The sequence below is a fragment of the Lampris incognitus genome, chromosome 3 (genome assembly GCF_029633865.1).
Source record: "Lampris incognitus isolate fLamInc1 chromosome 3, fLamInc1.hap2, whole genome shotgun sequence".
Classification (NCBI taxonomy): Eukaryota; Metazoa; Chordata; class Actinopteri; order Lampriformes; family Lampridae; genus Lampris; species Lampris incognitus.
The window spans coordinates 29,813,295-29,840,989 of NC_079213.1; the positions used below are offsets into that span (position 1 = coordinate 29,813,295).

The window sequence follows — 27,695 nt, forward strand, 5'->3', positions numbered from 1 at the left end:
GGGGGGTCGTTGAAACAGTGAAAAATGAGAGAGGCACCCATATATGATTAAAGTTTTGTTGGTCGGCATCACGGTAGGAGGGTGTGGTAAACAGGATGTTGCCTGTTTAGAGGGCCTGTGTGCGCTTGCCAACTCCTGTGATCCTCCAGTGTCAGCTCAATGAAAAGTTGTAGTGGTCCAGCGCCCTCTAGAGGACGGTAATGGCATGACGTTGGTGGCACCTGTCGGAGCAGGTGTGAGGGATTCATGTCTTTCACTCCGCACAAAACCAACCGCAACACCCTGCGCAATGAATAACCCTACACTCAGTTAATAATAATAATAATACATTTTACTTGTGGGCGCCTTTCAGAGTCCTCAAGGACACCTTACATAACACAATAAAAACAAGTAGCACTGTATCAGACAGCATAAAATCAAAACAAAGCAGGGTAGACAATAAAAAGGTAACACAACAGATAAGTATAAAATCATCATTGCACTAAATGGATGGATCAGACTGAATGTGCCAGTTTGAAAAGGCGCGTTTTGAGATGGGATGTGAAGGTTGAAAGAGAGTCAAAGTTGTGGGTGTTTCTTGGGAGAGAGCTCCATGGGTGGGGGGCAGAACGACTGAAGGCTCTAGACCCCATGGTAGTCCAGCGGGCCGAGGCCCGAGGGTGTAATGAGTTGGAGGGCAGAAGAGGATCTGAAGGGGTTCCGAAAGGTATGAAGGAGCTGGGTTACTAAAGAGCCTTTAAGTTCAGCAGCAGGATTTCAATAAGGTATTTAACAGGCAGCCGATGGAGTTGCTGTAGTACAGGAGAACTACCACCTGGTGGCGCTTCTTCCAAAATGCTCGGCAAATAAACCCACCTCATTTAACTTGAATAATCGAAATAAGCCTATTCCACCCGTTTATACGGGTCTTTTTTGTAAAAGGCTCTCGTTCGAGAAGTCGGGTACGTTTATTCTTAGCGGCGACAGGTTAATATCGACTTTTGGTGCAATGCTCATTAGCGCGCAACTGTCCACATTGAGCTTCCGTAGTTGCCAGGTCACGTGTTGCTGTTTACAACCGGAGCCGTCTATCTCCCGGCAGTGTTTTCGCCTTTAGGAGTTCACGTTGTGCGCCGAAGAGGCGATTAAAATATATATATATATATATATATATATATATATATATATATATATCTGTTTTGCGGCAGTACGGCGTTGAATTGCAGACGTCGGGGGAAATTTAGATACTGTAACTACGGATAACTAACGGTACTACATCATCACCTCCACCGATGTGGGGTAACTGCTGGCCTGACTCACTAAATCTAGTAGTCTAGTTAGTTATGCGGTCCCTAAACTACGTTCAGCGTGTTAGTCTGGATTTCACAGGGACTCTGTTTCCACATGCAATATGTCTCGGAGATGCAGACAATGACTCGGTAATTAGATTTTTTTTAAAGGTTTTTGGATTAACCATCACCGGGCCGTCCCCTGACTAGAATATAAGGAAGCAAGCGGAAGCTTCTCGTGGTGGCTAAACGTGCTGTCTTGTCTCCCCTCATTGAAGTTGAACGAGCTGATCGTGGGCGACACCAGTGGAAAGCTGTACGTGTATAAAAATGACGACTCCAAACCCCGGATCACTAGGACCTGTGTGGGGATGGTCAGTAGTCAAGAGAGATGCAAAAAAGTTTGATGGTTTCTCTATTCAGCTCATTTCCCTAATCGTGTGTCTTTTCTCCTGGTGCTCCAGCTGACATGTGTTGCCGTTGGGGATGTCTGCAACAAAGGAAAGGTGACACTCCAAACCGATGTGATGAGTGTGTGGATGCAAAATATTCAACTTCAAGAAAGGTTTTGTGTATTTCCACCGCCATGAATTTTGTGATCTAATCCATCATTGTCTCCTGTTTGTCAGAACTTTGTGGTAGCTGTGGGTGCAGAGGGATGGTTTCACCTCTTTGACCTGACAGGGGCTGCTATTGGCAAACCAGATTCATCTAGCCAACATGAAGCCCAGTTCCCTGATGACCAGAGGCCCTTCTTCACCCAGCACATTCCTGCCAACACCAAAGTAATCCTCATTAGTGATATTGGTATGTTCCGGCATTATTATATTCAGGCCGATATCTAATGTATGGTTTCCATGAATTGGATCCGAGGGGTATAAAGTATACACGTGTATTTGCAGATGGTGATGGTCGCAGCGAGCTAGTGGTGGGTTACACAGATCGTGTGGTGCGAGCGTTTCGATGGGAGGAGCCGTCCGAGTCTTCAGACGTGGGATCCGGACAGCTGGTGCTGCTCAAGAAGTGGCTTCTGGAGGGACAGGTATGGCTAGCATTAGGTCTAATCCCAGTCACCATAATGGTATGCAAGAGGCCCGGTAAATACTATGATTAAGAAGTATTTTTTTTCTTCTCTTAGGTACAGCATCATTGAAATTTGAGCAGACACATCATTTAATTTCATACACCACAGAAAGCACTTTTGTCACAGCAGTAGGTAGAATCTGCAAATGTTTGCTATTATCACTCAGTTTCTTGTGCAATGGTTATTTAGTAGCTATTAATGCTATAATAGTGAAACTACGTAATAATTTTCTTTTCTAGCATTATTCATGAATTAGGAGAAAGGGAAAGTGAGCTAGCATGATTTATGGTCCGAACATGAGTTAAACTAAATGTTATACATTTTGGTTTTGAACATGCATGCAACTTGCATGTTTAGCCATAATTTTTATGTCACAGCTTTTGTATTTATTGAATGAAGTCCAGTTGCTTTTCGTGGGAAGACTAACACAGTTCAGTTACCGCTTATGGAATAAAGTATAGATGCATACATTGGATCACAGTTTACTACAGTAAGACGGATCCAAGTTTGTGATGATGTCCTTTGTTTCGTAGGTGGACAGTCTGTCAGTGAACCCAAGTCCAGAGGGATTACCAGAGCTTATAGTGTCCCAGCCAGGCTGTGGCTATGCCATCTTGCTGTGTTCCTGGACACAACATGGGGCCACCGGAGCTGCTTCTGGGGAAGAGGCCCCTGCCACACCTGGGGGGTAAAAATTGTTATATTAACCACGTTATAAATCAATTGACCCTTGTGCACGTAGGCAGCTCTCAAAATCTGTGAAAAGATTTGTTACTGTAGCCATGTTTTTTGATTATTTTTTTTCCTCCCCCCCTACAGTGAGGGGCCTTCCAGAGATGTAATTCTCCACCTTACCACTGGGCGGATACATAACAAAAACGTGTCTACTCACCTAATAGGAAGCATAAGCAGAGGTAGTAATATAAGCCTCGTTTCAGTTACTCACGTTGACCACTATGAGAAGAGCCATCACTCTTAAATAGTAACTCCCAAGTTGCATGATAAAGATAAGGAAGTGTAACCTCTATTCAAAATACATTAATTGATGATTTATATATCATATAATTTCTGTTTTTCCACAGGGTCAAAAGAGGAATCTTCCAGATGTGGACTCTTTGCTCTCTGCACTCTGGATGGTGAGTAAAGATGATAAACCACTGTCACACTGCAGTGAATCTGTGTTTTTAAATTGACATCACTTCATATCTGTAGTAACAATATGAAAGGCGGCACGGCACGTAAGTGGTTAGAATCAGATTCTGTTGCAGTGTCCACTCACATTTAGCAGGAACATAACCCGGTGCTCAGGGTGACATGTAGGCACAGTATACAGACAAACTCCTCATAGGAGACATGGCTGTGCAGCGCATGTGTACAGCTATGCAGCCTTTATGAATTCAGGCAAAAAGCACGGATGGACAATTTCATTGAGATAGTACTCAGTGTAAAAAAGTGTCAGTGTTAGAGATGTTTTTTTTAACACAAATAACTACGGAACTATGGTTCTCTACCGGAAAATGGTGGACTGCTCCCTCCGGGTTGGGGATTAGTTGTTGCCTCAAGTGAAGGAGTTCAAGTATCTAGGGGTCTTGTTCACGAGTGAGGGTAGGATGGAGCGAGAGATTGACAGGTGGATTGGTGTAGCATCAGCAGTAATGTGGATGTTGTACTGGACCGTTGTGGTGAAGAGGGAGCTGAGCCGGAAGGCAAAGCTCTCAGTTTACCAGTCAATCTTCGTTCAAACCCTCACCTATGGTCATGAGCTTTAGGTAGTGACCGAAAGGGTGAGATCACGGAAACAAGGGGCTGAAATGAGTTTCCTCCGTAGGGTGTCTGGGCTTAGCCTTAGAGATAGGGTGAGGAGCTCGGACATCCGGAGGGAGCTTGGAGTAGAGCCGCTGCTCCTTCGTGTCGAAAGGAGCCAGTTGAGATGGTCCGGGCATCCGATTAGGATGCCTCCCGGCACCTTCCTTTGGAGGTTTTCCGGGCACAGCCAACTAGGAGGAGACCCTGTGGTAGACCCAGAACTCGCTGGAGGAACTACATGTCCAATCTGGCCTGGGAATGCCTTGGGATCCCCCAGGAGGAGCTAGGGGGCGTTGCTGGGGAGAGGGACATCTGGAGTGCCCTACGTAGCTTGCTGCCGCCGCGACCCAACCCCGGAGAAGCGGCTGATGATGAATGAATGAACAAATAGCTACTAAAAGTTATTATGAATAATTGAACTGGATTGAAGAATTCATGAATTGGAGTTTAAAAACCTTTACATGGTTGGAGAGATTTTTTTTGGTAGTACAAAGATTGAGCCGCGGCCAGTGGTGCACAGACCATTAACAAGTCTCAGGTGTCTGTGGCTTGTTACATTGCTGCGTTGTCTTGCTACATTGGAGGCAGCAATACATAATGAGAACCAGAGATGTTAATGGTAAACCCTACACAACGCTAACTAAGGCCAGTATCTACCAGGCACAGTAAGCACCCCTGCATGGAGCAGATATTGGCAACAGCTGCCGGAGCAGCTGGAGAGACCATCAATATTTAAAGACGAGCTGGAGCTAATAGGATTATTATCTCTCATTGCGAGCAGATGCACGCTCTTAATCTCTTTCCTCCAAGACACTTCGACATACCTGTGTAAACCAGTTAGGTCTGGTATGAAATAAATTGTTATAAAATGGTAAATGAAATGTAAGCAGCTTTATTTCATCCATCCATTATCTGAACCGCTTATCCTGCTCTCAGGGTCATGGGGATGCTGGAGCCTATCACTGGCCACCACACTATTCCCGCAGTCATTGGGCAGCAGGCAGAGGGGACACCCTGGACAGGCCGCCAGGCCATCACAGGGCACACACACATGCACACGCACACATTCATACTGAGGGACAATTTATTACGGCCGATTCACCTGACCTACATGTCTTTGGACTGTGGGAGGAAACCGGAGCCCCCAGAGGAAACCCACGCAGACACGGGGAGAACATGCAAACTCCACACAGAGGACGACCCGAGATGACCCACCAAGGTTGGACTACCCCGGGGCTCGAACCCAGGACCTTCTTGCTGTGAGGCGACCGCACTAACCACTGCGCCACCGTGCCGCCAGCTTTATTTCAACTATATTTTTAAAGAACAATTGATGATCGTTAGGAAAGCTGTCTAGAAATTTTGTAGTTTAGGCAAATGCATAGCATCATCCTGAAGTGTGACGTCTGTGGAGGGCTTTGAGATGCATTTTGGTGAAGAGCCAGGTTTAACCTACTGTGTCATTGCCCTTTGTTTTTAGCCTTATGTGGGCTGTTATGATGGATTACCGTCACCCCCATATTCATGGTTTTCTTTGGATGAAATTTCTGACTCAACTATTAAAAAAAAAAAAAAAAGCAGCCCTTCATACATATTATCTCTGTTGTCATGGGAACCACATCATACTTCTGTGTTACAGTCTGATCTTCAGAATTTTTTTTTTACAACAACATCTATTCAGTCCTCATGTACAGTTGCCTTTTTGGGGGGAATAATAAGTTCTGTCTGTACTCTGCACCATATTGTCAACACTGGCAGTTAATCTCTTGTCTCCGCGTGTTGCAGGAACCCTGAAGCTGATGGACAGTTCGGAGCAGCTGCTGTGGTCGGTGCAGGTTGATCATCAGCTCTTTGCCTTGCAGAAGCTGGACGTGACTGTGAGTTGGTGTGCCTTCACATCTCCATCAACGTGTGAGAAATATGTGTGGGTTGAGGCTGATGGCGTGCATATGCATGCGTGGGGCTGGGTTCTCATTAGGGCTGCACGATATTGGGGAAAAATCTCACATTACGATATTTTTGTTTCTGTGATATATATTGTGATATGAAAAAGATACAGGAATTTTTGCCAGATCACTTGAATAGCTGTATTTGGAAAGTATTGATCATTCTAGAATGATTGGGGCGATTTTGTAGGGGAGTGCATCTGCATAGAAAATAATAATACTAATAATAATAAAAGCTGAATTGTAGAGATTTTGGCTTTTGTTGAGGAGTAAATGTATATACATATGTATATATGTAAATATGTGGCCATCCTACCATGAGAGCTGAAAATTTATGTGTGCGCCCGGTGCACAGCAGGCAGACACAACATGACAACGGCACCGCTTAGCTTTGAAACCTATTATTTCCTGGTGCCTTGCAGCACATCGAGCAAAACACGAGTGCAGTGCAGCAATTGTACAACACAAGTTTATGCTGCTTATATGTAGACAACATGACAAACTTGTCCTGCTAGAAGTTTAGAATAGTTTGCCTGGTTGGCTCCGTCCTCTGCGACTTCCCCGAACACCTAGTCAGATGCGCACTGATGCCAGCGGTGAGCACAGCTCAAATCGTGTGGTGTCTGAAAGGGCCAAGAGATGGCTCAACAGCGGACGGATGCACATGACACAGGTTAGAAGTAAATGCTCCAAAATATGCACGGTCCAAAATTCATGATATATAGTCTCACCAAAATGAAAACAACAATGAACGAAAGAAGAACAAAAAAACCTGGTTTTAAAGATAATTTGAAATGGGCGTCCAGGTAGCATAGCGGTCTATTCCGTTGCCTACCAACACGGGATCACGGGTTCGAATCCCCGTGTTACCTCCAGCTTGGTCAGGCATCCCTACAGACACAATTGGCCGTGTCAGCGGGTGGGAAGCCAGATGTGGGTATGTGTCCTGGTCACTGCACTAGCGCCTCCTCTGGTCGGTCGGGGCACCTGTTCAGCGGGGAGGGGGAACTGGGGGGAATAGTGTGATCCTCCCACGTGCTACGTCTCCCTGGTGAAACTCCTCACTGTCAGGTGAAAAGAAGCAGCTGGCGACTCCACATGTATCGGAGGAGGCATGTGGTAGTGTGCAGCCCTCCCTGGATCAGCAGAGGGGGTGGAGCAGAGACCAGGGCGGCTCGAAAGAGTGGGGTAATTAGCCGGGTACAATTGGGGAGGAAAAGGGGGGGGGTCATTTGAAATTTTAAAAATCCATACTGTTACTTTTGCAACTAAATCTTCCTTTTTGGTGTTTTTCTCCTGTTCCTCGCTCATTTTCAGGTTGTGGTCGCTGAATAGCGGGGCCAGCTTTGGTTATTTGATACCGGTCACTCACTCGCAACATACTCAGTGTATCCAAAAACCTTTAAATCGGAGTAAATCACATTATATCAGACAGACTTCTCTTGTAGATTAGTCATGGAAAATGAGAATGGTGCAAGTTTTCCTTTTGTTTCAAGCAGTAAAAAGTTGCAACATGGTGTGTTTGAGTTACTTCACATCACACGTCCTGCGATGTGACTATTGTGTGTGCGCACATTGCGATGACGATGCTGAAACCGTATGTCCTGCAGCCCTGGTTCTTATGTGCTCTGCATGTGTCTCCAGGGGGACGGCAGGGAGGAGGTCGTGGCGTGCGCCTGGGATGGCCAGACCTACATCATCGACCACAACCGCATGGTGGTCCGCTTCCAGTTCGATGAGAATGTGAATGCCTTCTGTGCAGGTGGGGGGGGGGGGACTTAACACATGGCCCCACGTTGGTTTGTGGTCACGTCCTTCTCCTCACTTTGCTTAACTTGAATTTGCTCGCAGTTTGATTGGCTGTAGAAATGGAGCAGGTAGAGAACACGTACACGGCTTGTGTCACCACAAGATGGCGACGTTTAGCTGCAAACTCACGCAGTCAACGCTCTTCCTCCCATGTTTTTCCACCTCTTTCTCAAATATCTCCTCTGTTTCCCCAGATCCTGGTGTCACTGATGGTGCTAATATTATGCAGCCCTAAGTGGAAGACAAAGGGATTAGAGATGTTATCCCAACTTGATATTTGCACTCTGTTTCCACACCCCCGCTTGGGGTTCTGTTATCTTTTCTCTGCACCCAGAGTGTGTGAAAACATTCATCACTGTGCACTCAGTCACCTGCCCCGCCTCAAACCCCCAACCGACACCGTCACTCTCTGCCCCACTCTGTGTGAGCATGAGGGCGCATGAGCTCTGGTGCCTCCATTGTGTGTGAAGGCTGCCTCTGCCACTGCGCTGCTCATTAGGCCTCAGGCACCACAGGGGGTTTCTGGGATGCGCTCTCCATCACAGTGCTGCACATTCAGTCTAAATTGCCTTTAACATGTTAGATTACTTCATCACGGGAGGATTGTAGTTCCAATATCAAAGAGCCGTGCGTGTTGCTGATGGAAGATATATATATATATATATATATATATATATATATATATATATATATATATATATATATATATATATATATATATATATATATATATGTCTGTATTGACTTTTATGGTCATGATGAGGCTTTTGCAGTCAAAGCTCTCATTTATGGAAAGCTCTCCCTTAGGAAATAAGACTTGCGAGCCCGGTGCCAACTATAAAACCACAGTTAAAAACTCATTTCTGCAAACTAGGTTTTATGTAATTCAACACAAGTATACAGGTAGAATGTGTTTGTGTTTTATTGCTGTTCTATTTGTGTCTTGTTCTACACATTATAATATATGTTACTGTGTGCCTTTTTTTGTCATTTGTGTTTTCATTTTACTCTTGTTTCATATAGTGTATTGTGCTTCACTGGTTTTTGTAATCTTTCTTTGGAAAATTGCAGTATAAATACATCTCTTATTGACATTGTTGTTGCTGTTGTCATGCAGGGCAGTACACCTGTAAGGAGGGCAAGAACAGCCCATGCTTGGTGTATGTCAGCTTTAACCACAAGATCTATGTCTACTGGAGGGTGAAGCTGGAGCGCATGGAGCCTACCAACCTGCTGCGGATCCTGGAGGAGAAACCAGAGTTCAGAGACCGGTTGAAACAGCTGGGAGTGGGTGAGTTCTCCAACCAGCGCTATGCGGGAGCCACTGGGGGGCAGTCTCTACACTAGCTAGTTATTCACTTGCATGTATTCAGTAGACTCTTAGCCGTGTTCTAGCTGCAACGTTTAATTCAAAAACTCTGTGAGGACACTATTATATAACAACATGGAGTTGGTGGTGCGGGGGAATTGTTTGATTGGAGCATCCCATTTTCATATCAGACAATTCATGTGTTAGGTGGCGCAGTGGTTAGCGGGGTTGCCTCACAGCAAAAGGTCCTGGGTTTGAGCCCCGGGGTAGTCCAACCTTGGGGGTCGTCCTCTGTGTGGCGTTTTCATGTTCTCCCCGTGTCTGCGTGGGTTTCCTCCCACAGTCCAAAGACATATAGGTCAGGTGAATCGGCTGTACTAAATTGTCGCTAGGAGTGAATGTGTGTTGGCCCTGTGATGGGCTGGCGGCCTGTCCAGGATGTCTCCCCGCGTGCTGCCCAATGACTGCTGGGATATGCTCCAGCATCCCAGCGACCCTGCGTAGGACAAGCAGTTTGGATAATGGATAGATGGATGTTATGTTTCTTGATATTGTCTGACAATGCAGTGCACTATTTGCATTCATGTTGTTTCCCAACCGTTCAGTCATAATGCGCTATGCAGAAACTGAAAATACTGAGGAAATAAGGTGAGAAGGAGAAATGGCCCTGTTGAACCGTGCACCAGAGATCCTGCTTCTTTGCTGGGCTTTACAAGAAACCCTTAACCCATAACAAGCTGCAAGCATGCACGCACACACGCACACACACACGCACACACACACACACACACACACACACACACACACACACACACACACACACACACACACACACACACACACACACACACACACACACACACACTATTACAGTGATGTGGAAAAGAAGACCATGCTTGTCAGAGGGGAAACTAATTCAGAGAGCCTCTTATAAGCGAATGTAAATCTTGGGCCTGTCGGTCAACTGGGGCTAAAAAGACCCAAGTATTTTTAGAGGGCCTGTAATCCGCCAGCACGGTTCTCTCTGAAACGTAGGATCTCTCCCTCTCTTGCTCCCTCCCTCTCTCTCTCTCTCTCTCTCATACATTATGTCCTCCCGTTCTCTAGAGAGTTGTGTCTCAGCTGGCCAGACAATCTGTCCAAGGGCTTTCCAAATGCAACCCTCCTGACAAAACACTCACTCTTCACAGAGGAGAACCAATTATAATCAGACACGCACATTTCGTATGGCCAATCAGCATCAGTTAGGATGGCGGGTGCAGTGTTTCGCCAGCTCATTATTGATCATTTAATCAGTGTATGCCCACAGTGATAGTGTCTCTGATTTTCTGTGTCACAGTATTTACAGTATTCACGGTATTTACCCAGTAGTTACCCAATGTGTTTTGGAAATTTCTCTTTCAATTTCTGCACTGTGCACATGTTAAATCCAGCGTACAATATACTCTAGTAGTTTCTGATGGACCCTGAATCTGACCATATAAACCAGTCTACACTGGAAACTGGTCATTCTAAAGTGGGGCGGCTGCAAACCAGTTTGGCGAGAGGAAATAATCATCTCCTTAGACACAGATGTGGATTTACTAGACTACCGTGGGTCAACAGCTAACTCCACCAGGTGGCAGCTAAAGTGTGGGCTTCAAATGTTTGTTTTTTAAACCTTAACAGGTGACATGAGAATGGTGTCCTGAGGCTGGTGGAAATAATTCAGCCACCAGTTGCAGTCCTGGTGGGTTTCCCCCATGGCCATGATTACACAGCTCTATTGCCCAACCTACTGGGGAATATTACAGGAAGGGAAGTCAAAAGTTACAGAAAGAAAGAAGAAAGGGGGATGGAAGGTGAGAGGGAAGAACGTTTAGTAGATGTAGAGGAAAAACCCCGTACGTGAGGGGGGTTTACACTGTAGACTGGTTATCACCGTCTCTGTGGTTTTTGCACAAAATCGCATATATGTCAAATCGCAGCCCAATCTTTTTTTTTTTCTCCCCAATTGTACCCGGCCAATTACCCCACTCTTCCGAGCCATCCCGGTCGCTGCTCCACCGCCTCTGCCGGTCCAGGGAGGGCTGCAGACTACCACATGCCTCCTCCGATTATACATGTGGAGTCACCAGCCACTTCTTTTCACCTGACTGGCCAGAGGAGGTGCTAGTGCAGCGACCAGGACACATACCCACATCCGGCTTCCCGCCCGCAGACACGGCCAATTGTGCCTGTAGGGACGCCCGACCAAGCCGGACATAACACAGGAATTCGAACCGGCAGTCCTCAGGTTGGTAGGCAACAGAATAGACCGTTACGCTACCCGGACACCCACAGCCCAGTCTTAGCACAATCAGTCAAGATCTCATCAACACAATGGAAATGTATGCTTAAAGAACGTATGACCGTGGATGCACTTTCATGGCAATCTCAACAGCCAAGTTGCAAAGCCTCGACTAGTAAACTCTTTGAGGAGATGGGGGAAAGGAGAAAGAGCCAGGTCTATGATGTGCTATTGCTTCCCCACTTGGTGCTAATCATTTTTTCCACAACGCTGAATGCAACAAAGGTGTTGCTGTCTTTACTGAACAGCAAGTTCTTTGTGGCAGGTTTCTCTTCTGCTGTGGTTTTTTCCCCCTACCTAGACTCTATAAACGGTGTGCCAAGCCATATAACACATTTGCTTCTACCACAGAATGGAAGGCAGCTAGGTGAATGCCGTTATGCACACGAATAGTGTTGTTTGTTAACTTTTCATTTGCATGTTTTATTTATGGCTTTGAATAAATATCCTTTTCTAGCAGCGCTTTTCTCCACAAGCTTAATTGGGCGTGCTGTTCCCGCGTGTTTCGGGAGATTTGCATCACTTAGCTGGATGTGGCTCATTCTTATTCTGAACAGACGCAAGTAAGGACAAGCACAGTCTCGTCCATGATCTGTCATTATATCTGTTTTCAGCGCCATTCAGGACCGTTAGGAGCACAGCGCCCGCCCCAGCAATCACCACTCTCTAAAGGCTGCCATTGGGCTAGCCAGGTCATGTAGTAGGTGTCCCGTGTCAAAGGTCACTACCATGTTTGTGTTTACCCCCCCCCCTACAGATGCTGAGGACACGGCGGCAGTAAGAGAGCTGGTGACAGATTTGCTCTACAAGGACGCACAGATGAAGCGCCGCGATGCACATTAACGGATGCTGTCTTCAGGTTCCTGCCGACAGTCAGACATGTAAATACTCTGTTAATAAAAACTGTGTCCATGTCTCTCCTGCGGTCGAGCTTGTCATTGGTGCAACCTGTAGGAAGAAGCAACAGGTTCGAGTTTCTCATCTGCTGTCTAGCCACCGCCATGCGATCCCATCCTCTGCACCTGTCAGTGATATCCATCCTATCAGACAGCTCTGATGAGCAAATCTAAAAAGGCCCATTCCGCCAAATATTAAGTGGCTACTTTTGATTGCCTGCAACCTTCTCGGCGTCTCCTCGGATTCGGAGCTTCAAAACGTTACGTAACATGCGGCATTTGTTACATAACAAGACGTGCACAGCGGCAAGATGTGTAAGTCTCTACATGATGCGAGTGTGTCCAGAAGGAGGACGCTGCATCCTTCAGGGGACTTACCCATTGCTCCAATGGGAGGATCCTATAACCACTAGCTCCATGCAGCTAATGTAATATAGATGAGCTGTTTGTCTTTGTGTCTTTGTAGCCGTGTCTGCGTTTGTCTTTGTAGCTCTGTGTGTGCATGTGTGCATGCACGTGTGAATGCATGCGTGTGCGTGTGTGTGTGTGTGTGTGTGTGTGTGTGTGAGAGAGAGAGAGAGAGAGAGAGGAGGAGTGGCTGTTTGTGCCTGAGGCGACGACCAGGCTCAGGTGTCATGGAAGGCCACAGCCTCTCATCTGTCCTGTGCTCCTATTTAGAGGCTGTGCCAGCAGGACATGGTGTCATGCGGGCTCACAGACTGACGGACTGACAGATGAGCTTGTTTTGCTGCCATCCGTTTCCCTACATCCGACCCAGGATGTGAACTCAACATTACACCGTGTTCTGATTCAGCAAGACTGTCCAGTTGCTCATTTTCCAATGGTCAGAAGTGATCGACTAGGGCGTCCGGGTAGCGTAGCGGTCTATTCCGTTGCCTACCAACACGGGGATCGCCGGTTCGAATCCCCGTGTGACCTCCGGCTTGGTCGGGCGTCCCTACAGACACAATTGGCCGTGTCTGCGGGTGGGAAGCCGGATGTGGGTGTGTGTCCTGGTCGCTGTACTAGCGCCTCCTCTGGTCAGTCAGGGAGCGCCTGTTTGGGGGGGGACTGGGGGGATAATGTGATCCTCCCACGCGCTACTTCCCCCTGGCGAAACTCCTCACTGTCAGGTGAAAAGAAGAGGGGCTGGAGCCGTGACCGGGATGGCTCGGAAGAGTGGGTGGGGTAATTGGCCGGATACAATTGGGGAGGAAAAAAAAGGGGGGAAAAAGCTGCAAAAAAAAGGGGGAAGAAATGGTCGACTATATTTATAGGTGAAGCGGTCGTTTCTCTCGGTGTATGTTTTCAGAGTCATGGCTGAGCTGATCAGTGCTGTTAATGTTTCATGGCAGAAAGCAAAACACATTCTTGGGCTGACGCAGTTGTTTGTGCTTGTAAGTGGTCAGCATTCCTGTGGGCTAAGCTCGGACTTGAGTATTTAGGACCATTCATGGACAAGCGGGTGACATGTTTGTTCGTCGTTCCTATGGAGCCCATATGTTCTACCCGGACCTTTAGCCGGCCTCTGTGTGTGTGTTTGGACTTGTAAGTAAGTGCATATTCATCACTCCGTGTCTTGTCCCCTTTTCATATTATTTCCCAGAGAGAACATCAGCCCCTGTTACGTTCTGCCTTGCTGGAAGTGATGGGTCCTGTGTGACCATGACATTTGCCCTGGTATTTCCCCCAAGCGCACAAACTGGCCATATAAGACATCGCGGATAAAGATCCAGCAAATGTCTAACCCTGGGAAATGACCACACGGAGATAATGGCTTTGCCAGTATCCTGCTGCAAGTTGTCTGTGTGTGCATGTGCATGCTCGTGTGTGTTGTGTGTGCATTTTCATGTGTGTTTGTGTGTGCAATTTGATCACGACTTTACCCGTAATAATTAGGCTGTCGATTTGCTTCATGCCCTGAAACGAATTTTTCCTTGGGGAAGTTTGGCCACCGCGGATTCTGCCTTTAGTTCTTACCTCCTGTTGTTGTACTGTGTGGTTCGTTGCAACATTTATTGTTGTGTTTGTGTATGCAGGCATCTTTGTTCTAAGCTAAAGGCTCTCGGCTTGGGGTTGACTCATTTAGTCTCAGTTGGCCGTATTGGAAAAACCAGGAGCAAATTAGAGGTTCGCCACTTAACGCTATTAAATCATTAGAGATGGCATACAAAGCATGTGCAGCACTACAGCAGCCGCTTCCACCCTGCAGCCAGGACCAGTCACATGGGGCGAAATAGTTCTCGTTTGTTATGAAGTAATATTTTTCTTATGCTTCCAGTACTAAGTAGAATAATGTATTCAGAAACAGAAAATGAAAAACAGCCATTTTGAGTTCACCATTTGGTGCATGTAAGGCCTGCACTATAACATAGCTCGGGATGCCTGCAAAGCACACCTATGATAATTCAAGGCACTTTTCTTCTGAGTAGCACACTCATCATAATGGCCTTTATTTTTACCCCCCCCCCTTTTCTCCCAATTGTACTTGGCCAATTACCCCCACTCTTCCGAGCCGTCCTGGTCTCTGCTCCACCCCCTCTGCCTATCCGGAAAGGGCTGCGGACTACCACATGCCTCCTCTGATACATGTGGTGTCGCCAGCCTCTTCTTTTCACTGAGGAGTTTCGCCAGGGGGACGTAGCGCGTGGGAGGATCATGCTATTCCCCCAGTTCCCCCGAAAAGGGGCCCCGACCAACCAGAGGAGGCGCTAGTGCAGCGACCATGACACATACCCACACCCGGCTTCCCACCCGCAGACACGGCCAATTGTGTATGTCTGTAGGGATGCCCGACCAAGCCGGAAGTAACACGGGGATTCGAACCGGCGATCCCTGTGATGGTAGGCAACGCAGTAGACCGCTACGCTACCCGGACGCCCCACAATGGCCTGTATAACCTGGCAGCATGCCATCACACTCCTTGCCCTTCCAGGAGTGAGTACTGCGTGCACGGCACACATGCGCTCCATAATACGCGTGATGCACTATGGGAGTTTCCCTCCTTCAGCCTGCAGATGGAAACCACATTCGCAGCACATCTCTTTACACCTCATTACACAGTCTGACTCACATTTAACTGTTGTGCAGATATTGCAGCAGAAAAAAGGGGGATTTGCTGTGGTTTCGTTGCCGCTGTAAATAAAGCCTCAGCAGCGCACACGGAGGGAGCGACTTGCGACTTGATCCAGCATTAAGAGCTCAGCTCTGCCCGACTTGATTCTTAATCTGCCGGAGGAAATGCTGTTCTCGCCGACTGCAGAAAATCCATGTCATGTTGAAAATTAACAGCCAAAGCACATTATGCAGCCACCCACTAAAACCCTCACTTTATGTTTGGGGAGTTGTTCTCCCGGACCTTCATATGTGCACAGCGGTCGGTAGTCGGACAGTTTTTGTGTGAGAAGGTCAGTTGTCCAGACTGCCATCACATCTTTAAGGTCCCTTATCCACCTAGAACAGGGGTCGGGAACCTTTTTGACTGGGAGAGCCATAAAAGCCAAATATTTCTAAATATATTTCATTGAGAGCCATATAGTATTTCTAACGTATAATAAATTAAATATGTCTTACTTTTAATGCGACTTCTGGTGCTGCATGGTTTTGCTGATGGCCTTGTAGTCTGGTTCATACGTGGTGAGGTTGAGCTTCATGCAGGCGTTGAGGCTTCCATCAGTTAAACGTGAGCGTAGGTTGGTCTTAATGTTCCTCATATGCGAGAAAGACTGTTCACATGCATATGTAGAGCCAAACATGGTCAATACGGCAATACTCACACGCTGCATTGTGTGGTATGTCACAGGAAGCTCGTTCCAAGTTTTAAGAATCAGCTGGTCTTCAGGTTGAAGATTTTTAATTTCTGTCCACTTGTGTTCCCTCGCCAGCTCTGCTCGCTGTCGCGCAAGACTTTCCAACTCTCCATTAAGTGACTTGAACTTACTCATCCACATGTCTGATGCCTTCAGGTCAGCAACTTCCAGCTCAAAGTCTCCGATAGAGACCCCGGGGATGCATGTCAGGTCGATTTTGTCCACTGCACACTCATGTGGATGAGTGATGAACTTGAAAAGACCAGTGCGCGCACGAAATTCTCCAAAACGTGCTTTGAATGACTGCAGGAGATTGAACGTAAAGCCAGCTAGCTGCTGGAGATCCAGATGTTGAGTGGAGTCACTTGCTAAGCATGCATCTCTAAATTGTTGCAGTCTTTCAAAGTGCAGAAGACGACCTGTTTCAATGTCCCTGAGAAAGACTTCCAGCTTGCTTTCAAATGCAAACACTGCTTGTTGAAGGGATGAGATTGTATTTCCAATACCTTGCATTTTCACATTGAGCTGGTTCAGATGGCCAGTTATGTCCACGAGATAGTGAAACTGCAGGAGCCAGTCAGTGTTGTCTAGCTCAGGATGCTTGACGCCTTTCATTTCAAGAAAAGTCCGGATTTCACTCAGGCAAGCTGCAAAACGGCTGAGCACCTTCCCCCTTGACAACCAACGCACGTTGCTGTGTAAAAGCAGACCGGGATAATGATTCCCAACTTCTTCTAACAGAGCTTTAAACTGGCGATCATTTAAAGCTCGGGCAACAATAAAGTTGACCACTCGAATGACCAGAGACATCACCTCGCCAAGCTCCTGGCCACACGTCTGAGCGCAAAGCGCCTCCTGGTGCAGGATGCAATGAACACTTAGGATGGCGCTCTTTTCATGTTCACGGAGAAGCGCTACAAATCCTTTGTTCTTCCCCAACATACAGGGTGCACCATCAGTACAGACAGAAATAAGTTTATCCATCGGTAGTTTTTTTTCTTTAGCAAACTCCATGAAAGACGTGAATAAATCCCCTCCTCTTGTTGTCCCTTTCATTGGCAAAACAGCCAAGCTTTCCTCACGCAGTGTCACCTGCAGCATACCTGGCAATGATACTGCACTGAGATAGATGGCTAACGTCTGTTGACTCATCTAACGCGAGAGAAAAGTATGTCCCGGCGTTTATGTCCTTAATTTGTGTTTCCTCGACCTGATTTGCCATCATGATGCTACGATCGTGCACAGTTCTTGCTGACAGGGGCATGTCTTTTATTCGTTTGATTATCTTGTCTTTATTTGGGAAGTCATCAAACAGTTCATTGGCCACATCAAGCATGAATGTTTTGGCATACTCGCCATCTGTGAATGACTTTCCATTCCTTACTATTGCCAAAGCCCCCGCAAAGCTAGCGGAATTCCCGTCACCTTGCTTGGTCCACACACGTAGTTGCTGCTGACTCGTCTGCACTCTCCGCTGTAGCTCCTCGCATGCCCTTTTCCTGCTGTCCCCCGCTGGATATTTCGATGCAAATGAAGCATGGTGCGTATCGAAGTGCCGCTTTATATTTGACCGTTTCATCAATGCAATTTTATCATTGCATATTAGACATACCACAGATCCTGCTCTCTCCACAAATGCAAATTCCTCTGTCCACGCAGCCTGGAATGCACGGTAATCATCGTCTTTTTTTCTTTTCGCCATCTTTTCCGTTACAAGGGTTGAAGCGGATAAACTAGTTGGCTATCTGATAAAATTGATTTCTTCACCTTTACAATGACCCGGACATGCTCGCGAGCCATTGGTTCCCGACCCGACCCACGGGTGACCCGTGACCCGTGAAATTTATCTTCAAAACTAATTTCTGTTTACTTTAAAATGACACAGTATTATTAAGAAATATCACAAGTATTTCAAAATCAGTTCCAAATTGATTTTTTTGAAAAAAAAAATTTTTTTCAACTCAAAATTGTCTGGGAGCCATATGCCGTCACCGGAAGAGCCATATATGGCTCGCGAGCCATAGGTTCCCGACCGCTGACCTAGAAGCTTATCGTTCAATTTGCTGCCGACATGGCTGACTCCTTCGACCTGTTTGTGGAAGGTGACAGCTGAACAATATGTGTTTGTTTGTCAAGTGAGCACCATCTACTGTATAAGCTAGCAAGCCACATTTGGTGCTTGAAAGGCAGGTCTGAAATGTGTCTCCCATCCTCTGACCTAGCAGTAATTCTGGGTAACATGGTTTTCCTGACCCACCTGAAACTGCAGTATGCTAGTATGCAACCCACAGAGGCCGAGACGGTCATGAAATTTAAACCACACTGCTTTTCACTTGTTTCCATAAGCCACGGGCGGGTTTAGGAAGGACCGGGGCTGTGTTCTGTTGCAGAAAAGCCCGTCTGTCCGCAGACTAATCGCTTGCCGATCCTCCGCGGTACTGCTAGCTGTGTGCCAGCGGAGACGAGCGCCCTGCTGTGTGCCCGGTGCGCATGCTCGGCCTTGGTGGCGCGGCTGTGGATCTAATCCTGACCGACAGACAAGCAGACCCTGAGCCTCTGAAGGAGGGGCTAGACTCCGAGCCTCTGAAGGAGGGGCTTGACGTGACCTCAGACGGCCTTTATTGCAGCCGCCTCCTGGAAGTGACACGGCTGATGAACGGCACCCAGTTCCGCCTTGTCCTCGTGTCTGCTGGGCATACGGGGGCTGTAGAGTCTACATACCCCTGTTGAAATGGCAGGGGGGGGGGGTTTATGTGGGGGGTAAAAGAAACTAAGATAAATCATGTCAGAACTCCTCTTCCACCTATGTGAAATTGCAACCTATTCAAAAATCATAAACAAAATTATAAAAGTGAAAAACAATCGTAAGCCTTTTTTTACCCCCCTTTTCTCCCCAATTCGTACCCGGCCAATTACCCCCACTCTTTCGAGCCGTCCCGGTCGCTGCTCCACCCGCTCTGCCGATCCGGGGAGGGCTGCAGACTACCACATGCCCCCTCCGATACATGTGGAGTCGCCAGCCGCTTCTTTTCACCTGACAGTGAGGAGTTTCACCAGGGGGACGTAGCACGTGAGAAGATCACGCTATTCCCACCAGCCCCCCCCCCTCCCAAACAGGCACCCCGACCGACCAGAGGAGGCGCTAGTGCAGCGACCAGGACACATACCCACATCTGGCTTCCTACCCGCAGACACGGCCAATTATGTCTGTAGGGACACCCGACCAAGCCGGAGGTAACACAGGGATTCGAACCGGCGATCCACATGTTGGCAGGCAATGGAATAGACTGCTACGCTACCCACATGCCCCTCTGTGTTTTCTTTGGTGACAGACTTGTGCTCATAACTTAGCTATGTGTTAGAGAGAGCGAGAGAGAGATTGCGGTGTGTTTGTTTGCTCCTGTAGTTGCAGATTGTGTTTATTAATTTCCTGCTGCGGAGTGTCTCTCCCTCCTATCTGTGCTGCCCTGTTGAGATCAAGGTTGAGAAATCTCTTCACGTAGTGTGTGTGTGTTTGTGTGTGATGCTCCCTCATAGCACTGCTCGGTGATAAAACAGAATTGGATATTAGCTCGAGTTCAACCTCAAGGCCACAGAGACAAAACCAAGATCAGCATTGTCGTGCATGGCCCACATGTGTACGTGAGTTAGTCACCCATTCTGTGAAGTGTGAGTGGGCTCACTGTTAAGAGACCTGGCAAACTGTACTTTCACACCGGCTGCGTTAACACCACAGCCTTGACAGGATGTGGGTGAGTGGAGGCGTCTAAACGAAGGTGGGGTGGACTATGAGTACTTTCTGCAACAAGGTCCGCTGTGATTGTTATGCTCGCGCACCAGAACCTGACCCGTGTGGCGAAACCCAAGACAGACAGACACGAGATGACTTCCAAGTCTACAAAGGGGGGTTTTATTGTGGGAGGTGTGCCTGATGCAGACAGTTCATCATCAGGTGTGCCTGATGGATGATGGCAAACACCTGGTGCAGTGCAGCGCTCGTCTCAGAGCGCGAGCCGAGCGCTCGGATGTTTCCGGCACGTCCGAGCTGGGGGAGTGGCTTGAACGTGCCGGGGAGGCAGCTCGGGGCGGTGTAACCACAACAGGACCCCCCCTCCTACGGGAGACACCGGGCGACCGTCCGATGGCGTTGGGGTGGGCCCGATAGAACTCCTCCAGGAGTGCGGGGTCGGCCAGGTAGGACCGGGGAACCCAGCTGCGGTCCTCGGGCCCATAGCCAACCCAGTCCACCAGGTATTGGTACCCACGCCCCCGGCGGCGTACGGCGAGCAGCTGGTCGACATCCCAGACCATGTCACCACCGTCGAGGACCCTGGGGGGTGGAGGAGCTTGGACAGGGGGCTGGTGGCTACCGGTTTGAGGCGCGAGACATGGAAGACGGGATGGATCTTGAGTGAGGTAGGGAGATGGAGACGCACCGCCGAAGGGTTGACGATGCGGTCGATGGTGTAGGGACCGACGTAGCGGGGAGCCAGGAGCCATACCCTCTGGCCAGGTCGATAAGCTGGGGCCGGCACTCTCCGCCGGTTGGCGCTGCGCCGGGCCCGCTCTGTAGCTCGCAACATAGCGGCCCGGGCGGTCTTCCAAACGCGCCGGCATCGGCGGAGATGGGCCCTCGTGGACGGGACCGCTACCTCCAACTCCCGATGGGGGAACAGAGGGGGTTGATAGCCCAGGGAACACTCGAAGGGGGACAAACCGGTAGCCGAACTCTCCATGGAGTTGAGCGAGTACTCCACCCAGGGCAGGTACTTGCTCCAGGAGGCGGGGTTGCTGGTGGTAACGCAACGCAAAGCCGCCTCCAGGGCTTGATTGGCCCGCTCTGCCTGCCCATTGGTCTGGGGGTGATACCCGGAGGAGAGGCTGACCGTGGCCCCAATCCCCTTACAGAAGGCCTGCCATACCTTCGAAGTGAACTGGGGACCACGGTCAGAGACAATGTCCAGGGGAATCCCATGAGGTCGGACGACGTGGGAGACGAGAAGGTCCGCCGTCTCGGCTGCAGAGGGGAGTTTGGTGAGGGCAACAAAATGGACGGCCTTGGAAAACCGGTCGACAATGGTCAGGATGGTGTCATTGCCTTGGGACACGGGGAGGCCAGTTACAAAGTCCAAGGCAATGTGGGACCAAGGTCGGCCGGGGACAGGAAGGGGGCGCAGGAGACCTGCTGGAGGGCGATGGAGAGCCTTGCTGCGGGCGCGGGTGGTGCAGGCTGCCACGAACTCTCTGGTGTCTGCCTCCATGGTGGGCCACCAGAAACCCCTGCGGATGAAGGCCGCCGTTCGGTAGACACCGGGGTGGCAGGCAAGATGGCTGGAGTGGCAGAGGGAGGCACAAATAGCCGGTTCCGGGGTCCATTGCCTGGGTCGGGATGGGCGCGCTGGGCCCTTCTCACCACTGATTCGATGGCCCAGGTGACGGCGCCCACCACCCGGGCCGGGGGAAGGATGGTGTCTGGGGCGTCAGGGGACCCCTCGGGAAACAGACGGGAGAGGGCGTCTGCCCTGACGTTCTTGGTGCCCGGGCGGTAGGTGAGGGTGAAGTCGAACCGGCTGAAGAAGAGAGCCCAGCGCGCCTGCCTGGGGTTGAGCCTCTTAGCCGTCCGTACGTAGGTCAGGTTTTTGTGATCGGACCATACGATGAACGGCTGCCCTGCTCCCTCCAGCCAGTGTCTCCACTCCTCTAGGGCGGCGTGGACGGCCAGCAACTCCCTGTTGCCGATGTCATAATTCTTCTCCGCAGGACTGAAACGCCGGGAGAAGGCGCACGGGTGGATCTTCTGGTCCTCCTCCGACCGCTGGGAGAGGACGGCTCCGATGCGTCCACCTCCACGATGAACTGTCTGCACGGGTCCGGGTGGGCGAGCACCGGAGCGATTGTGAACAGCCTCTTCAGGGCCAAGAAGGCGGCTTCCGCCTCCGAGGTCCAGGAGAAGGGGCGGAGGTTGGAGGTGAGTGCAGTGAGGGGGGCGGCCACACGGCTGAACCCCCTGATGAAGCGCCGGTAGAAGTTTGCAAACCCCAGGAAGCGCTGGAGTTGCGTCCCGTTGGTGGGCCGTGCCCACTCCTCCACCGCTCGGGTCTTCCTGGGGTCAGTGCGGACGAGCCCCTTCTCCACGATGTGGCCAAGGAACTCCACGGAGGCGGAGTGGAACACACACTTCTCGGCTTTCACGAAGAGCCTGTTCTCCAGCAGCCGTTGGAGGACCAGGCGGACATGCTGGTGGTGTTCCTCCTCAGTCCTGGAGAACACGAGTATGTCATCCAGGTACACCACCGCGAACGTGTTCAGCATGTCCCGGAGCACGTCGTTGACCAATGCCTGGAAGACGGCCGGGGCGTTGGTGAGGCCGAAGGGCATAACGAGGTACTCGAAATGCCCTAGGTGGGTGTTGAAGGCCGTCTTCCATTCATCCCCTTCCCGGATGCGCACCAGGTGGTACGCGCTGCGCAGGTCTAGCTTCGTGAACACCGTGGCGTGAGTGAGTGGCTCGAACGTGGAACTCATAAGGGGGAGTGGGTATTTATTTTTCACCGTGATATTATTTAACATTCGATAATCTATGCAAGGCCTCAGGCTGCCCTCCTTCTTTGCCACAAAAAAAGCCCGCCGCCACCGGGGAAGACGAGGGCCTTATGATTCCTGAGGCCAGGGACTCTGATATAATTGCGCATAGCCTCCTTCTCTGGGACGGAGAGGTTATACAACCGACCGGTGGGAAGGGCGGCCCCGGGAAAGAGATCTATGGCACAATCATAGGGACGGTGAGGGGGGAGGGAAAGTGCACTCTCTTTACTAAATACAGGGGCTAAATCGTGATAAATGGAAGGAACACCAGTGAGATCCGTGGGAGGAGGCACGGGTCTGAGGCCGCTGGACGGGGAGTGGGCGGAGCGAAGGCAGTTGGCATGACACGCAACGCTCCAACCCAAAATCCGCCCAGTAGACCAAGAGATGTAGGGATCGTGCCGTTCCAACCACGGTCTTCCTAACACCAGGGGCGCGCAAAACCAAGAAACGGATAGCTTCCACGTGATTACCCGAAAGAGTGAGGGTGAGGGAAGCAGTGCTGTGTGTGATTTTACCAAGTGAACGTCCATCTAGGGCTTGGGCTGTGAGGGGTGTGTCTAGGGGGACGAGTGGAATGCCGGCCTGCCGGGCCAGCGAGGTGCACATCAAACACTCGTCCGCCCCCGAATCCAGGAGTGCACCAACAGACAGTGAGCGGTTACCCCAGGTGAGAGTGACCGGAAAAAGGTGGTTGTGCTCCTTCTTGGGCTGGGGCTGAGGAAGGGTCGTCAGACTCACTGACACCCCTCACTAGTGAGCCGGGTCTTTTTGGGCGAGTCGGGCAGGCCTTGATATAGTGGCCCGACCTCCCGCAGTAGAGGCAGAGGTGGTCATGCATCCTCTGCTCCCTAACTTCCAGCGGGAGCCGTGACCGACCCAACTGCATGGGCTCCTCCTCCGGCCTGGATCCAGAAGCCACCCAGGGTTGCGAGGGGGAGTGTGAGGGTGGAGAGCCCCCACGGGACGCTGACCCAGGGAAGGCACCGGTAGGACGGACGGGGGTTGGTCTATGGGAGGGGCCAGCGCGCGGGGCGCGTTCCTGGCGCCGCTCCCGCAGCCGTTCGTCCATCTGGAGGGCGACGAGCTCGTTGAAGGAGGCAGGGCGGTCCCGAACGATAAGATCTTTGATGGGCTCGCTCAGCCCCCTCCTGTACGCGCTCTTGAGCGCAGTGTCATCCCACCCACTGTCTGCCGCGAGTATCCTTACCTCCAGGGAATACTCTGCCACCGACCTGGCTCCCTGTTGGATGGAATGGAGGCGGCCGGCAGCGTCCTGCCCGTCAGCTGGGTGGTCGAACACCAGATTGAACTCGCGGCGGAAGGCACCATAGTCCGAGGCGAGCTGCTCGGTATGGCCTACCGCCGCTATGGCCCAGCTGGGGGCTTTGCCGGTGAGGAGGGACATGACAAGGGGTACCTTGGTCTCTCCTGTCCTATACCTAGCTGGTGTTTGAACAGGAGCTCACACTGACCAAGGAAACCCCTGCACAGCTCGAACTCCCCACCGAAGGCCTTGGGGCAGGGGAGGTTGACTCGGAGGGGGAACGTCGGGACCAGGAACGGGGAAACCGGAGGCCGAGCTGGGGGCAGAGACCGAGGCCAGGGCAGGGTGGTCGCTCATCCTGGAGACCGCTGTGGAGAGTGCAGCGATCTGCGCGGTGAGGGCATCTACCGTGCTCGTCGCGGCCTGGGAGCCGGACTGAAGATCGCTGATCTCTCCGGTGACACGGGTGAAGGCAGTAGTAAGCTCCGAGCAGAGAGAGGCAAGTTGGCAACTGTGACTTCTTACTACTGCCTCTAGGGGGACGGGGCTCAGGGGCGTCACAGGGACCGTCCGCTCCTTGGGTTTGCCTGGGTCCATAATGGCTTCGACGTTCCGTTATGCTCGCGCACCAGAACCTGACCCGTGTGGCGAAACCCAAGACAGACAGACACGAGATGACTTCCAAGTCTACAAAGGGGGGTTTTATTGTGGGAGGGAAATGTATGGTGAAAAAAGGCGTTCTGTTAGTGGGATGTGTGAATAAACTATGTGTGGTGTCCCGTGGTTTGCGTGTATAACCATGAGTGAGTGTTTATAGCCAATGTGTGGTGCGGTATGTAAATGACCAGAAGGTGTTGAAGAAATGTGCGTGCACCTGGCGAGAAAGTCCAGTCCGTGATCCAAGAGGGGTTGTCCGAGAAAGTCCAGGTCCGAGATCCGGGAAGTCGAGTCCGAAAGGAGGGGTCCAGGTAGAGGGACAAGGGGGAAGATCGCAGGAGAGGTCCGGGGAGAAACGTGAAGGTCGCTGGGGACGAGGGAGACGCGGGGAGCCGTGGAAATCGCGGAGGGAGAATCTTGGGAGGAAACAGAGACACGAAGATAAGACACTGGGGAATAAACAGAAAGCAAGGAACGCTGGAGGGCTTATCAGAACTTCACCGCAGGGTTCAGTACGTCGAAGCACTGAGAGACGTTCTGGGAGGCTTTTTGTAGAAGGCTGCCTGATTGCCACAGGTGTGCCTGATGGATGATGGCAAACACCTGGTGCAGTGCAGCGCTCGTCTCAGAGCGCGAGCCGAGCGCTCGGATGTTTCCGGCAGGTCCGAGCTGGGGGAGTGGCTTGAACGTGCCGGGGAGGCAGCTCGGGGCGGTGTAACCACAACAGTGATTCACTCTTCCTGTAATATCCTGTCTGTGTGCTTTGGCCTACTGGGGCGAGCAGCTTTCCCACGGCACCAGACCACCTAAAATGCTTCTGCAAGGCACCCCCGATGAGAGTTAGGCAGACCGCAGATCTGAGAAAGCGTCCATCTCTAACGCAAAATGAAACCCCAGTATGACACAGATGTGTCATGGAACAAGAGACGCCGGTATTATTTTAGCTTTGCACCACTAAGGTCTTTGTTCGGTTGTCATTGTCACAACACACAAAGGCTGTGTGTGTCTGTGTATATATATATATATATATATATATATATATATATATAGTCAAATGAGTCAGCCCTCCAAGACCCTCAAGCCCCGGTGTTGTGGGAACATCTGCCTTCTCTTCACTGACATGACAGGGGTCTTTATATAGCAGCAGAAGGCAGATGGACATTGGGCTTGCGAAGGCCAGGGAACTCACTGGCAGGCTGCAGATACTCAAATGTCACCCAAGAGACGATGCCTCTGTCAGACCTGATGCTGATGATTCCCATCATACTTCCTCATTTCTTTGAGGGTCTAAAGATAGGCGGTGCCGCTCATTGCACAGACTGTAATTGTGTTGCAAAGCCCCCTGGGACTACATCGTGACTTAGGGCCACGCAGACGAATCTGACTTGAGTGAATCCACAATCGGTTTGAACGTCAAGTGGCCTCCCCTCATCATTAGCCTCGCTGCATGTCAAAATGAGATAATCGCGTCCGGGTAGCGTGGCGGTCTATTCCATTGCCTACCAACACGGGGATCGCCGGTTCGAATCCCCGTGGTACCTCCGGCTTGGTCGTGCGTCCCTAGACACAATTGGTGGTTTCGGCAGTTGGGAAACCGGATGTGGGAATGTGTCCTGGTCGCTGCACTAGCGCCTCCTCTGGTCGGTCGGGAGCGCCTGTTTGGGGGGGGGGGACTGGGGGGAATAGCGTGATCCTCCCACGCGCTACGTCCCCCTGGCGAAACTCCTCACTGTCAGGTGAAAAGAAGCGGCTGGTGACTCCACATGTATGGGAGGAGGCATGTGGTAGTCTGCAGCCCTCCCCGGATCGGCAGAGGGGGGGCGCAGCAGCGACCGGGACGGCTCAAAAATAATACTAAGATAATCGCCGCCTCGCGCTGTGCAGATGAATATTGAAATTAAAAAACACGCCCAAACAGAGTTAGCGAGAATACATATTTTTTAATAGGCAGAGAAAATCCTGTTGGGAGTAAGAGTAACACCAAAAATAAATTTCTGTCATACATCAGTTTCCCTCTTAACAGCGTATGAGGGTCACAAGAAACGTCAAGGAGGAGCAGAACGTTAGCGGATTATGCACGGTGTTCACCACGTGGGGGCGGTCTGACGGATGTGGCGGCACGGCCCACGGCGGCCGGTTCATCCCGTCTGAGGCCTCCCTCGATCCTCCACGCCACGAGGAGCGAGTCAGCTGGCTCCGTGGTGAAGAGACCATAGCAGCTTCTTATTTCTTCTTCTTCTTCTTCTTCTCTTGTTACAGGCTTGTGCCCACTAATTCCCTGTCAGCACTTCTTCATAAAAGACCAAATCAGCAAAGTCGACGTGTCGGACTGAACTTACATCAGCGAAACGGCGCAGGAGAGAAAATATACAAAGAAAGCCGATCTCCTGAACTAATGGGACGATGCTTCAACAAAAATAGAAGAGCACCTTGGCACGAAACGCAGCCCGAACCTAGTGATTACTGCTCCTGAAGGAGACGAGGGAAGGCAGCCGGGGTCGGCTCTTGGCAGCTTCTTGCGACCGGAGCTCGGGTGGAGGAGCTGTTGAGATTGGTACAGTTGACGAAACCGACTCCTAATTTTCCCATGTGAAACTCCAGCCATATCAAAACATAAGAGCCCCACTCGGCACACACACACGTGCAAGCAAACACACACACACACACACACGTGCACGCACGCGGCCATGCACACAGACTCGCATACACACGGTCTCATCACACGCACACACGCCATCAACAGGACACTACCAGAGAATTAGACAGTCATGCAGACTTGTACAAAAGCAGAACTTTACAAAGTCATGCAGATGGAATGTTCTGGTATTCGATGATGACTTGCATGTCGATCTCGTATGTTGGCTCCATCTTAACGTTAGAAAGAAACTAGACAGGAGCATTTTCAAACCAGGCCAACGTGATAGTCAGTG

At 50.3% G+C, this 27,695-nt stretch overlaps 1 protein-coding gene across 2 annotated transcripts; it reads left to right on the plus strand.

Annotated features, from left to right (window-relative positions):
* The first annotated feature begins 1,185 nt into the window (after positions 1–1,185).
* On the plus strand, positions 1,186–27,504 carry itfg2 (integrin alpha FG-GAP repeat containing 2). Of its 2 annotated transcripts, XM_056276281.1 has the most exons (13): positions 1,186–1,418; positions 1,547–1,642; positions 1,733–1,774; positions 1,898–2,075; positions 2,171–2,310; positions 2,886–3,040; positions 3,172–3,266; positions 3,435–3,488; positions 5,944–6,035; positions 7,749–7,866; positions 9,031–9,204; positions 12,309–12,432; positions 27,025–27,504. In XM_056276281.1, exons 1-12 carry the CDS (start codon positions 1,323–1,325, stop codon positions 12,392–12,394), a joined length of 1,326 nt encoding a protein of 441 aa, XP_056132256.1. In that variant the 5' UTR covers positions 1,186–1,322; the 3' UTR covers positions 12,395–12,432; positions 27,025–27,504. The 2 variants fall into 2 exon arrangements, with proteins under 2 accessions (XP_056132256.1, XP_056132255.1); XM_056276280.1 differs by lacking the exon at positions 27,025–27,504 and having other exon boundaries at positions 12,309–12,459.
* Positions 27,505–27,695: the final 191 nt, after the last annotated feature.

Bases quoted from the DNA above. Each gene is read 5' to 3' on its own strand.
- itfg2 (XM_056276281.1), top strand. From the start codon at position 1,323: ATGCGGTCCCTAAACTACGTTCAGCGTGTTAGTCTGGATTTCACAGGG. The intron at 2,076-2,170 runs GTATGTTCCGGC...GTGTATTTGCAG, and splicing joins AATCCTCATTAGTGATATTG to ATGGTGATGGTCGCAGCGAG. The intron at 3,267-3,434 runs GTAGTAATATAA...GTTTTTCCACAG, and splicing joins AATAGGAAGCATAAGCAGAG to GGTCAAAAGAGGAATCTTCC.